The sequence below is a fragment of the Clarias gariepinus genome, chromosome 23, assembly GCF_024256425.1.
Source record: "Clarias gariepinus isolate MV-2021 ecotype Netherlands chromosome 23, CGAR_prim_01v2, whole genome shotgun sequence".
NCBI lineage: Eukaryota > Metazoa > Chordata > Actinopteri > Siluriformes > Clariidae > Clarias > Clarias gariepinus.
The window spans coordinates 4,542,501-4,556,342 of record NC_071122.1 but is presented as its reverse complement, the minus strand read 5'-3'; the positions used below and the strand labels follow the sequence as shown (position 1 = coordinate 4,556,342).

General features: G+C 37.5%; 1 protein-coding gene across 5 annotated transcripts in view; it reads left to right on the top strand.

The window, feature by feature from the left end:
* kcnab2a (potassium voltage-gated channel subfamily A regulatory beta subunit 2a) overlaps positions 1-13,842 on the top strand; it is a 106,042-nt gene that overhangs the window by 75,764 nt on the left and 16,436 nt on the right. For all 5 annotated transcript variants that reach the window (XM_053483499.1, XM_053483498.1, XM_053483500.1 and 2 more), the window contains 5 exons: positions 5,752-5,795; positions 7,331-7,368; positions 7,488-7,567; positions 12,572-12,616; positions 12,886-12,930. In XM_053483499.1, coding sequence (XP_053339474.1) covers positions 5,752-5,795; positions 7,331-7,368; positions 7,488-7,567; positions 12,572-12,616; positions 12,886-12,930 — 252 coding nt within the window. The remainder of the gene's footprint in view (positions 1-5,751; positions 5,796-7,330; positions 7,369-7,487; positions 7,568-12,571; positions 12,617-12,885; positions 12,931-13,842) is intronic.

The window sequence follows — 13,842 nt, the reverse complement described above, 5'->3', positions numbered from 1 at the left end:
GTGTGTGTGTGTGTTATATTATCCTAAAAAACCTCTCAGTATTGATGAGTACTGTATACCCGGCCGGTGTGCTTGGAACGGTTATATTTTTGGTGCTCAGCAGAATGTGTTCAGTTCAGCTTTACTAACTGAAGCACCAAGCTTTTACGTCCTGCGGTTTTGCCGATGACGCAGCAGACGGAGATCAGGTTCTGTCTCTGCTCGTCTCTCGCAGCGCGCAAAACCGCAAACTCGATACCCAACACACTCCTTTCAAATTCTGTCAAGAGCGATTGCCTCGGTGTGATCAGATCCCTGCCTGGAACACGTCAGCGGTTTTGCTCAGCTGTTAATCGACCTGCTTTAATTAGACACTAGCTGCTAATTAGAGAGTTTTGTGCGAAAACTCCTCCTGTATTAATTCATCACACTTGCGCAGTATGACAAGATGGTGTGACGAAGAATCAGTTCAGGAATTTGTATGTAAAACATATATCTGAAATAGATCAGTACAGTGCTGTTGATTGGTCAGACGTTGTTCTTCACAGGATTTCAATATTTTTCAAAAACGGACTGAATGAGTTAAGGACGGCGACATCATATTACAATTTTAATATTAGTGTTATCTAAGATAAGATAAGTCTTTATTAATTCCAGAAGAAATTGTTTCTCTAGTGGCTGCATATTTAAAAGATACAAATACAATAGGATAAGGAGAAGATTTGAAAAAATAAATAGAATAGAATAAAAAATGTATAGAAAAAACTATAAAGTGAGAAAGGTGCAGAATTGTCTCTTTTGTGTAATGTACATGTATGTAATTGCACCCAGGATTTATATTGCACATAATATTTAATATTGCATGTAGTGTAGTAATATTGCACACTGGATATATATATATAAATATTGCACATGATTTTCCTAATGTTGCATAATTAGTGGTTTTGCATGTGATATAGTTATTTTAATAATATTGCACAATGTATCAGCACATGATAAAGCTCTATTGATTATTCTGTCGTGACAGCTCCCGAATGGGGGAAGGGTTATAGAGTTTAATAGTTACTGGTATAACAATACAATGTATGAGAAAAAATACAAACACATACATGAAGTGAGTTGTGAGCAACAGTAGCCAGAGCAAACCTTTTTTTTTTCATTAGTAAAGTAGAATACGGAGTTATTTCGGTTATCCACATGCTGAAAAAGAGAAGGTCCCAAACACATGCACTGATTTAAACAGTGCATGAAGTCTGACCGATCGAGTACATCTCCTCCGTGACCTCATCAGAGAGAACATCACCTCACTACAGAGAAGCTTTTATATCATGAGCATACAAATCACAGCGCCCCCTGTAGCCACAACAGAACAATTCATGCACACATGCAGTACAGTGAAGTCACGATCCTGAGTTTATACACACACACACACGTTTAGCCATTGCTCATGTAAAGTTTCAGACATGTTGTATAATAACAGCTGCACTGGAGCTCTTATTTACAATACGGTTATACAATGCACTAACATCACCACCTAGTTTACTACGTGTAGATTATATGTCTAATTTATTTTCTATTCTATAAGATATTTTCCAGATCTCCAAAACAAAGAAAAATAAACACTTGTACACTTGGCTCCACTGAAAATATACAGAACTGTGAATTTTGTCTCCCGTTTCCTTCTTTTTAGGTGGTGTTTTTATATTAGATATTATTTTCCTGATATTATTAAATACTTCATGCCACATACAGTCTGTCGGGTATTTTTACTGTCTCACCCAGTTCTACAAGCAACTCAACATTTTTTTTTAAACATGGTTTAGCTCTGCGCTCTCCTCATCCTGCACAGGTGACCTTTACACTGGACTCTATCAGTAACCTCTCGTTTTCTTGTTATCCAAAACCCCAGCAGATCACCCGAGTGCACTGTTTATCATTATCCACGTTAAACGACACAGCTGACCTTTTCACATGTCGCGTTGCTCTTTTTCATGTGTCTGTGTGTGCGCGAGAGAACTTAATCTCTTCGATCTGTCCGTCATGCAGTATTTAGCTCTGGCATTAAATTTTCATGGTGACACAGCGCTAACAAAAGAGCCTCAGGATCTAACAGCCTCAGGAGCACAGTCAAGAGGGTTCTTCTTCTTCGTATCTTCTTCTTCTTCGAGCGCACACAATGCAACCGTTTCTGTCAGACTAGCAATAGAGGGATGTGATGTAATGATGCGCCTCAGGGTAAAGGCTGCTTAATTAAGCAGGGTCAGTCTGTTAACCTAAAACTCGACAGGTTGTCCTAAATGTTTTTTTACATTGAATATCTGTTGAGTTTGACTTTATTGGAGTTGTAAGATGTCTAGAGGATGCACTAGTTCATGTTAAGGAAGACCAGATCCTTAGTTTAATCAATAAAAAGAGTCATCTCTGTCCTTACGGTGAAGCTTTTATCATTTTTGTTTCATCACTCTGCGACCACTGGAACAATGACACGTAAATTTCACCCAACTGAAAATCAGATTTGTTAAAGGATAGCAGACATGTGACGTGAAAGATATGCAGTGGCTCAGTGTAACAGCACTGACATTAGGTTATGAGTTTATCATTCTCAGCGAAGCTGTTTATTTCTGTAATAGTCTACTAATACTGTAAAATTATCCAAATCTTGTGGCTGCTAACTCCCTTGAAGGGGAAGACTAACACATGCTGTTTTTAAACTGGTTTTAATGGTATGGTCGATTGGTGTGTCTTTCTCTGGATCGCTAGCCATTTATTCTCTATAGTCTTTATCCTGTACACATACAGTTGCAGGACACACTTGCACAAAATTTGGGAACGTCAGTTGGCCTACTCTAAATGGGATTGTGGGAGGAAACACGACATCACATCACTCACAGGGGAAAATCCCAACTCAAGATGCGTTTTTGAATCCTGCATACTCCATTTGATTTAAAGCTCTCCGTCTATGCCCTGATAACTTTAGCCTGGAGTGTCCAGTGAGAAAACGGAGGGAGAGGGATCAAGTGAGCAAAAATGCAATTGAAGTGCATACCAAAAAAAAAAAAAAAAGGCTCAGGAATGAGTCACAAATATATATTAGCTGTATTTTTGTCCTTATACATATTTGGCGAGTTCCATAAAATGTTTCACGTCAACGAGACCTACTGTACGCTTTAATCATGACGTTTTTGTGTTGCAAAATATATACGGAGTTTACAGTAGGTGTTTTACCTTCTCTAGTAAAGACACAACCCCCAAACTACTGCGTTTAAACACATTTAGTTTTTAGACTGCACAGCAATTAATGAGCTGCACCTGAGTTCTGTGCAGAAGTGAATTCGTGAGAATAATTAGTAAAACATCACCACCTTCCTTTTTCTAACGAACCTCCAAACGTGTTACTGTCATTATCATTGACCTGCAGTTAGCACTGGAAATCTCCAGCTTCCGCCCAGTGCCAGGTTTATGCAGATTGAATTCCCTCACCACGGGCTGATGAGTACCAAAAACAAAAAAAAACTCAAATACTCTACTGCCTTATTTATTTTATTTTTTTCACTTTCCGTAAAGACCAAAATTTAGTTGTTTTTTTTTTAAACCAAGCATCTCTTCACTCACTTCCCTCCTACATGTTCCCAATCTTTTTATGCACACACCCACGAATATAAACACACACGCAGACACACACATACAGAGATGCCTACACAATTTCTCTCATACTCCTACACAGAGAGTGTTCTGGATCATCCTTAATCCCCTGTACACTTTATTACTCCTGTACATGCTGAATAAAAGCTGACACTTTTTTCCGTCTCAGTTGCTGCTCGCCTCAGGACATCATTACATCAGATCAACATTCTCCCGTCTCAGATAATAACTCGGCATCATCGCCTTTGCATCCTCTGTTCTTTTGGCACGCACTACTGATAAGAGTGTTGACCCAAGCACACTTTTCTTTAAATAGTCAACTTTTTTTTTTTTTTATATATATTAAAGAATGCAGAAGCTCAGTTGAAAGTCTGCTCAGTTGGATAAGATGAAATCTCAGGAGTGTGGAAGCATGACAGCACGCAGATGTTTTGGAAAAACTCTCTTGGCTTTCCACCTGAGAGTTTTGCAATGAGGAAGTAAGTGGTTTAATTGATACAGGAGACAGAAGCGTCTGCTCTCATGACGCCACACGTCTGCTGTGTTCAGCGTTCCGCAGAACGCCCGGTTTCCTCAGCGCTCATTCTTTAGGGTGGCAGAGAATGTCCTTAGCTAGCGTTTCTCCCGCAGTGCCAGAGGAAGCAGTTCTCATTAAGTTTGTCATCTCACAAAGTATCCTTTCTTTTTCTCCTAAATACATAAATATGCTGGTCAGATCGTGTCAGGACCACTCGTTTTCTAGTTGACAAGTATTGAGAGAAAAAAAAGAAAGTCATGAAACAGTGAACATTTTTTCTTTCCTTTTTTTTTTTAAATGCTGTCAAACTGCATTTCAGCCACACAGGTTATAGGCCGATTAAAATAAATCAGTGCAAGAAATGTGCAGAATACATAATCTCAAATAGTGTCACTTTTAAAGGTCTAGCTCTTAAACAGAAAAACATCTGGACAAAATGATAGAGAACTTACAGTAGTGTGCAGTGTAAGAACCTATTATTATTACGTTAATGATGGACAGAGGTAGATAAATTATATTAATAAATTAAAGCTTGCTAAATTGCAGAATTTCTGGAAATTTTACAGCTTTTTGCAAAGCACTTGCAAAATAATTTTTTGTGAGCCAAGTGATTCTTCCTCTTCTTTTGGGTTTATGTTACATTTTATCTGCTTTACAAACGTTGCCACTTTTTTGTGATCTCTTTAAGTATATTCTAACTGAAATAAAGCTGCTCACGTCCGCGCACGATAGAACAGCTTTCTGTCATGAAGAGCAGCAACTTTTGCAAAGCAGACTAAATGTAAAATCAGTAATAATAATAATAATGCCCCAGAAAAACAATACAAATGCAGGTGCATCTCAATGAATTAGAATATAATTAAAAAGTTGATTTATTTTCATAATTCAATTCAAAAAGTGAAAATCTTACATTACACACTTACTGATATTTACTTTTGCAAAGTGAAAGTGCGCACTGGCGTGAGCAGCTTCATTTCAGTGATAATATAATATATTTTTGCTGTTTTTTTTGTTTTTTTTTTTGAGAATTACATTTCGATGACTGTTTCAGAATCCATGCTTTTTTTTGTTTCTCTCCTTGGCCTCAGTAAAGCCTGTTTTTGTGTGAGGAATGTAAGTGTATGGGTGTGAGTGTGTGAACAGCTGAGGCATCAATAGTAAATCCTGGGGAAGCCTGGTGCCACATGAGCCACGTGTCAATAGGTCTTACATGTTCATGAAAAGTCATGGATTATTCAGTGAAACAGAGGCTCTGTTAAAAAACGTTTGGCACATCAGTCACTTTACCCCAAATAAAAGGTCTTTCTAAGTTTATAATTTAGTTGTTTTGCTATGTGCACACACCCAACACTTTCATGAACTCTGATCTTTGTTCAAAACAATCTGTTTTTCTGCTAGAGTTTGAAATTGTATTTTCTTGTATGTGTATTTTGACACAAGTTTAAAAGTCACACATAAATCTAACATATTTACATCAAAGTTCAGTTTGTGCTCTGTGAAAGTAAAACGTAGTAGCTACTATTGCGGGGAGGATAAAGATTTTCCTCCTGCGAAGTTCATTGGAAAAGCAGGAGAGCAAATCTAATGAAATGTGTTTTGTTTTCTTTTTACAGAAATCTCGGGAAGTCTGGGTTGAGGGTGTCGTGCCTCGGGTTAGGTAAGTGCTTTCTGCAGTTCATCAGCCGTGTTGAGACAGAATGACACTTGTGTGATGCATAGAGTTATTCTGTTATGTACGAGTGCTCCTCTGTGATTTTACTTTCACCCAGATGGACGTGACGCTCCTTGACTCTCTCCCTTCTCCCCTGAGAAAGTGAAATCATTTGAGCTCCTTACACACCAGTGCGTCGCTGCATGCAGATGCTGCCTCTTGCTTTGTTTATTTGTTTATTTATTTTTATGGTTATTGCTTGATGTATTTAGTCATCTAGCTCACGCATCCATTTCCTGACCACAAAATCGAGGACTGCTGGGTAGGACGCCTGGAGGGACTGGGGAATGGGGGTTGAATCTGTAAAGTTTAAAGTGGTTGAATCGGTGAGGTTTAACTTTAGAACAATTTTTCTCCACTCTTGTGTTTCCACCAACACTGAGAGTGTTAACAATATTTTTTTTCTTGGATGGATTTAAGTTTCTATACATTTTCTTTGCTCACAGCAAAATTCTTTAGCTGCGCTGGGTGCTAACCAGATTCCAGAGTTTCTTTTCTTTCTTTTTTTTTAACTGGTCTTTGGAGCGTGTTTAAAAAAAGAATGACGTGTAACTCAGACTGTGGTTTTATCTAAATCACATAATACTGTATTGATACTGTTGCCTAAACAATCCACTTGTTAAGTAGTGTCGTATTGCCCGCCATCTCTGTGGTGTACATTCTCCTTAGTTCAGTATACTGTAGCACAGTGTTGTTTCAATTAATCTCAATCTAAAACACTTCAACTGTTTTCCTTGTGGAAGAGAAAAAAATGGCTACAGTCCATGAGTCACAATATTAAAAAATTACTAATTAAAATGCAATGACTAAAAGCTGTTGCCTTGTAATGCAGCAGCATGAAGTTAGGATAAACATTGTACTTTGGCATATTTTAAGCTGATGAAAGTAGCAGTAAATGTTGGGAACTGTTAAAAACACAATAGTTGTTTAACACTGTGTTTATATAATGTTGCTATACAAGAATAAATTGACTGATGTTTAACAAAGTTTTGTGCCACCTAAGGCTAGCTAGATGACTGTTTTATCTTTAGAAGATGATCGCCAACTATCTAGCTTCCGACTAGTTTCCCATAAACCCTATTTCAGGGAGGTCTGGACACTGCCCTTAATTTACTAAACACTCTGTAAGAGTTGAATGAATTTAGTCTTTTGTTCTCCATGTATCATGCTGCACTGACGGATGATGTTTGGACATGGAAGTGGAACATTACGTCACAGATTATTTTCATTATGTTCTTAAATGTTTTCCAGGTTACTTGTACTAGTAAGATAAAATTCATACTTGCAGCACATTTAAGGCAATGCTCCTGTTCTCCCATGCCATCATTATGTGTGCTGTTACTGTTAGGAGATGATCAGGGTTATAATTATCTGTGGATTAGAAGTAAAGTTTAGATAGAATAGAAATAGAATATTAGATTTACGAGTGTAGCATTTTAACAGCAGGAAGTGATTTAAGGTTTCTGTTTGTTTCCTTATAGGAACATGGGTAACATTTGGTGGTCAAATCACAGACGAGGTAAGATCTGTCAAAAACACCTCACATCTTGATTTAAAACTAGTAACTAAAAACTAGTTAACCAAGGTTCAGATTAAACAGACTTAAGCAGCTCTCTTCCCGTTTTCCATCTCCGGCAGATGGCCGAACAGCTGATGACTCTGGCATACGAGAACGGGATCAATCTGTTCGACACGGCTGAGGTCTACGCTGCAGGAAAGTGAGTGAGCCAGGAGTCCTCGGCACGCCATGTTTGGTCCGGTCACCGTGATCTGGAGCATATGTCTGTATAAATAGTTACGGTTTAGGCTGAAGCACGAGCAGACCGAATCAACAGCGGGTTCGGCCAATGAAAAAAACACCGACTTAAACCAATGCACGGGTCCCAGTGATGCTACGAGACTAAAGGTCAAAGACTGGCAATTTGTTTTAAAAAGGAAAAAAATATATATTTTTATTTATATTTAATATATATATATATATATATATATATATATTTATAATTAAAATCATCTTGCCTTATAAGCAGGATCAACCTAAAGAATTATTTAAAACACACGCCGAAACACACGCCGATGTGAGCCGCCTTATGTTCTCGCGGGCGAGCCTTTCTTTGAATACGGGGGTGGGGCTAAGAAACACCACACCGGCGGAAGTAGACTAATAATTATGCGTCGGGGGGAAAACAGCAGGGAAACTGACTGGCCATTTTAATAATTCATTGATAAGTTGATGTCTTTGGTTTCGCCTGTGAGGAAGGTGATCATGTCATCACATCTCTGTAGCAGTGCATATGCCAAAAATTCACGTTTCATACAAATTACATAAGCTGAATTTTTTTCCATTAGTTTATATAAAAGCAGACATTTCGCTATCTATAAGTATATATTTTTCACATCTGTGAGGCAAGTATACACAAAGTTTCGGTTCAATTTCTGACGCGCTTAAGTTTACAGAAACCGATACAGAATAGCGCTGTATCCCTGTTTGCTTTCATTATTTTACAACATCATAACGTTTTGTTGTCATTGTGCGTGCATTTAAATAAGAGTAGAGGCTTATAAAGGCTATGTATCTTATATAGTTTTATTATATAGTTTTTCACATTAATCTGACAACACCTGTGGCTCACCCACTTTTCTGACGCACACCCAGAGTTTTCTGGCTACGCGAGTGTTACACATGATAACACAGTGAGACTTTACATTTTAACATTTACTTTGCTTAGATTCAATAGAACTATGAAACGCCCATATTAAATTCAAATTCTAAATTTGTACTGTAATTTTAGTACTGTGATTGTAAATTCGTTTAATGTTTTACTTGTATTTTTTAAGGTCTTCCCGGCGGCGTTACAGCACAACGGGGTGCTGGGATGTAAAAATGTAATTTGTTACAACGTTTTCATTATTTATTAAAAAACATTATGATGATCATAACAGCCTATTTAATTCTTATAATAACGCAAAAACACATCGACATCTCCTGACGCAGTAGCACGTCCTGACAATTTTTATGGTCATTTAGTTTCGTTTATTTCAGTTAATAAATCTACTACAAATTTAAAGAACATAAAATATAAGATGACAAAAAAAACCTACATGCGTAGCTTTTCTAATTACACATGATAAAATCTAAAGACTCCAGTGTTAATGTTTACTTTGCTTAAATTCGATCCTAATAAGATTTAATTTAATTTGAATTCTAAATTTGTTCTGTAATTTTAGTACTGTGGTTATAAATTCGTTTAACTACAACGTTTCACTTAATTTTATTCGCTACTACATGCAGCTCTAAAGGAGCTACAGCTCATTAAACCTTGAGAGAATGAACTGATTCCCGAGGCGTCGGTCTATAGTTATATAGCGCCACTCGGTGGTAAACACCAGCAAACGCACAAACCCAAATGCTGCCGCCGTTTAGGCGTGGCGTTAGAACCAGAATACCGCTTGAGTACTTCTGTATATGAAATTGTACATATTTTATACATTCATACTCAACCGTCATAGTCGTAATTAGTGTAATAGCGATCTCTATTTGTGTTGAGACACACTACACCAGGACTTGAATTACATTATCCTGTAAGCCAGGGCTTCCCAAAGTGGTAGTTCTCTCACACTCACACTCTCCTCTATTCTATTGTTCTTTTATCTTATGCAAGAAATAAATTGCTCTGTCTTTTAAGATGGATTTTGAGAATGAATTATTTAAGCCACATTTCAAAACACATTTAAATAAAGTGTTTGTGCTAGTTTTTTTTCAGCTATCCTAACAGGCAGCACTAAACTTAATTTAGCAATTAAATTATTATTTTTTTCATCTGTTTATGTTCTAAACAGACCTGATGGAAATCACATCAGTATTATTATTGTCTGTTTAGTTACTGAGTCGTTCTTGAATTTAAAAAAGAAACCTGCTATGTGCTGTTTAAAACTTAACAAAAAGTGTCTTATGCATCAGGCTCCTGGATTGTAACATAAGATCAGAGATTTAGATTTACCCTTATGAGAACATTCACGATGACGGTAAAATGTTTGTTTTAGGGTTGTTTGCTCAAACATTTTCGGAGCCCCTGAGTTAGACTGAAGCATAAGACATGTGAGAAGTAAACAAACCTTCTTAGTGTTAAGCGTTTGACTGAATAATTGTTAGTGGCTTTAGGAGCAACATCTGGCTTAGGGTGAAAGAGTTTATCTCCAGCAGATCCTTAAACAGTATGAAGACATCTTTCAGAAGGTTCAGGGTTTGACCCTATTGAGTTGTTCTTTAAACTGTAACTTTAAACTATAATTCTATTTAAAAAAAAAAAAAAAAAAAAAAAAGTTCCAGAAATAAGACGTTTCTTTAGAATTGTCGCTTCCAGACATTATTAAAGATATTCCAGTCTGAATAGAGGAAAGCTTATAGGCCGTTTTTCTTGTCTGCATATGGAGTACAGCACACAAAATTACAAAACCTTTGTTTTCACAAAATCTTTATTTAGTAAAAGTGACTTTTAGGATTTACCTACACAAGCCCGTCTGGCACCAACAACCATGCCATGCTCAGTCACTTGCAGTCACCTTCGTTCTGATGTTTGTTTTGAACTTCAGTAGACCATCTTGACCAAGTCTACAAGCCTAAATGCAGCGAGTTGCTGCCGTGTGATTGAATGATTTAGATGTTGTGTGTTAGTGTGTGTGTCAGTGTGGTTGTCGCATGCCCACAATCCTTCAGCAGTAAGCCTTCCTTATAAGCTTTGCACACGCTGTACCCACTTCCCAGTCTCTAAAACGTATCAGTAATGATACTGAAGCCAAACAGACTGCTGAACTTATTAAATATGTTCCAGTGCACTTAGTTGTCTGGAGACGTTTCCGTCCTCCGTACCGCAGAAAGCATTGACCTCAAAAGCATAGTCTGAAGCGCCAGGAGTAAATTCTTCTAACCACCTCGCCTCGGTTTCCTGCAGATTCTTGGTGTGTAAACTGTGTGTGTGTGCGTGCGTGCGTGTGAGAGAGAATGTGAAGAGCAGTCTGACACCCATGCCTTATTAGCAAATGAAATGATTTGTGCTTTGCAGTTAGCTTGGCACTAAACATTGTCTCGTGGAGTGGGTGAAGGGAAAAAAGACGGGGTAGCGCGCGCGTGTGTGTGTGTGTGTGTGGGGGGGGGGTTTCTAGCGCATGATGTTTGGAACGCATAAATCCCGTGATTTTGCACATGCAAAACACAACACCCTGGAGTAAATGTTCACCCTGGCACAAGATGTCCACACACATGTAACCTCTTGCTCTTAGTCTTTCTCTCCTTCCCACAAAAAATCAAACAAAAACACAGGCTGTGCCGCCCACATGCCAGTCTGCCTCCATCTCTATTACACAACGTTCTCATCAAGCTCACTCTGAAATCTTACTTACAAATGATTTCAGCTCACATTTATGTTTATTTTTGTTCATGCCTAATGAATCAGAATTTCCCAGCATTCCAGATCCTCAAAACAGCCTGAAGTGTTAACACACAAGACGCGTTTAGCGGAAACCTCTCATTAGAACCTGAGCGAGCGTCAGCATCAAGCTGATTGGCCAAAATGATCATGACCCGAAGAACGAGAAGAGACTCGAGGGTCAGACTAATTGGCTGCCTTCCATCGAGTGCTCTTCTCTTTTGTTCCTATAACGATCAGACGGTTATGAGGGCGAGTTCAGAACAGAAAAGTGGACACTCTGAGACAGAAACTTGGAGGGGACGAGTAGCTGCGATTTGAGGACGCCACATCAAAAGGCCAGGTTTCAGCAGGACATCTTGTTCTTTTTAAGGTGTTCATCAAGTTGTGGAGATCCCACTTGTACGCCAGATATCAGAGACACTCTCGGGGCCAATTAGCAACCACGGAGCTCCTATTAACTGCCTTAAGAACACTCAGCAAATGAGCTGTCAGTGTTGCTCAGCTGAGAAAAAAGCAGAATGTGCAGAATGATAAAGCAGCGATGTTACTTGCTGTTCTTTAGGTCTCTAGTCTGTTTAAAGGACGTTATCAACGTTGCATTGTCACATTTATAAAGAACTCTTCTGGGACTTGGGGAGAAATTGTCTTCCCTTAAAACACTGAGAAATTTTTTAATTCTCCTCCGTTTTGTTTAAGGTTCTTAAACATATGATGATCTTCCTGGAGACGATCAGTCATCACCAGCAGATGCTGTGTTTAGGATTTCATCCTTCCTTCTTTATAACCAACACATTTAAGGCATTCATATGTCTCCTGAGCAACACACTGAGCTAAGCTGTGATGTAATTTCTTAACTTAATGTAATGTTTTTTTTTTTTGACTGAAATAAAAATTAATCACTTTCTGTTTCTAAAGGTCAACACACAGAGTCGATTTAATAGCCGTCAGGCACATTGCGTGAACAGTAACCTTGTTAAACTCTATACATTATGTACGCCAGGTGCTTATATAAATCTTCATTACTGTTCTGTATGATTAAGTCTAGAAAAACATCATAAGCAGTTACATGAGAGAGCACAGTATTGTCTAATGATATGAACTGTAGGCTAAAGAGTGAGACAACATTAATAAACAAATTGTAGTAGAGTGTAATAAATACACAGCGCGGTTTAAATGGAGCATAAAGACTGATTTAAACAGCATTTATGCAAATATAGGAAGATGTCATGGCTGTTCGTGTAAGGTGAATTAATATCAAGTATACTCTCTCTCTCTTTCTCTCTCTCTCTCCTTCAGGGCTGAGGTGGTGCTGGGCAACATCATAAAGAAAAAAGGATGGAGGTACACCGATATTTTTTTAATTTTCTCTGTCCATTTCTGTGCTCAGTTCTTTCACTTATTAAAATCATTTAGAAAATTAACCAATCTAATCTCACAGATCATGGTTTGAGTGATAAAGGTGAAAGTAACTGTTCTTTCTAGTTTTTGAGAAATTTATTCATATTTTTCTGTATTTTGTATTTTAAGCTGCTGGGGAAAATATTAACTTTTTTTATTCACTGATTTCTCTTTTGCTTTCTTTTCTTTGTCTCTCTCTGTGTGTTTTGCAGACGTTCCAGTTTAGTGATCACCACAAAAATCTTCTGGGGTGGAAAGTATGTTCTTACTGATCTTTGGGTTTGTTATAACAGTGCTGAGCTGTCTTCGAGAATCTGACTTCTTGTTAATCTAATATTCATGAAGATTGAAATGGGTTTTCTTTCTGAATGCCAAACAATATTGTGTATTGTTATAATAATGCTGTTAAACCTTGTAATAACATGTGCATTAATACCTAATACCTGTCCTGTAGTTTACACAATGTAAAAGAACTGGCGACGCTTCGGTCAGACATGAGGGTCTAACCAAAATGTCATAAATAATTACACCTTCTTAGTTTTTTTTTTTTTTTTTTCCAGCAAAATATCAGTGATAAATTATTTATTTATCCAATCCGCATGATTGCTGGACTGCACACTTTCAGGGCAGTGGGTCAAGGCTATCTGCTTTACTTTTGATTTACAAACATGAACAATACAATTAATATAATAGTAAGCTGACTCCAGGCCATGTGACTTATTAATTGTCGAAGAACTCCTACAGAACTCCTGGTTACAAGACATTTATTCATCTTTTTAAATAATATTTGTCTCTTTATTCATGCGATAGAATTATCTTTTCCATGGACTTTCCACACAAATAGGATATTTTATTTTATTTCATATCACTGTGTTTAGGGTTAGACCTATTCAGTTTAAAACTTACTCTAGACCAATACAGATACCTGGGCTTCAGCACACCCTATTTTAAGAATCTTGTTTTGTGGTTTATTTCTATATATAAACATTAAATGTTGCTGTTTTTAATTAACAAAAAATACAGCAATCAGTCCGGGTCCTTAAATGACTAACATTAATGTTAATCACGTACTGTATGAGTTTATCACTGATGCTAAAGGCATTTTACAAACGGGATTTCTGAAAAGCTGTTGGTAATGTGCACGTTTATTAAGTCATGATGATGTCATG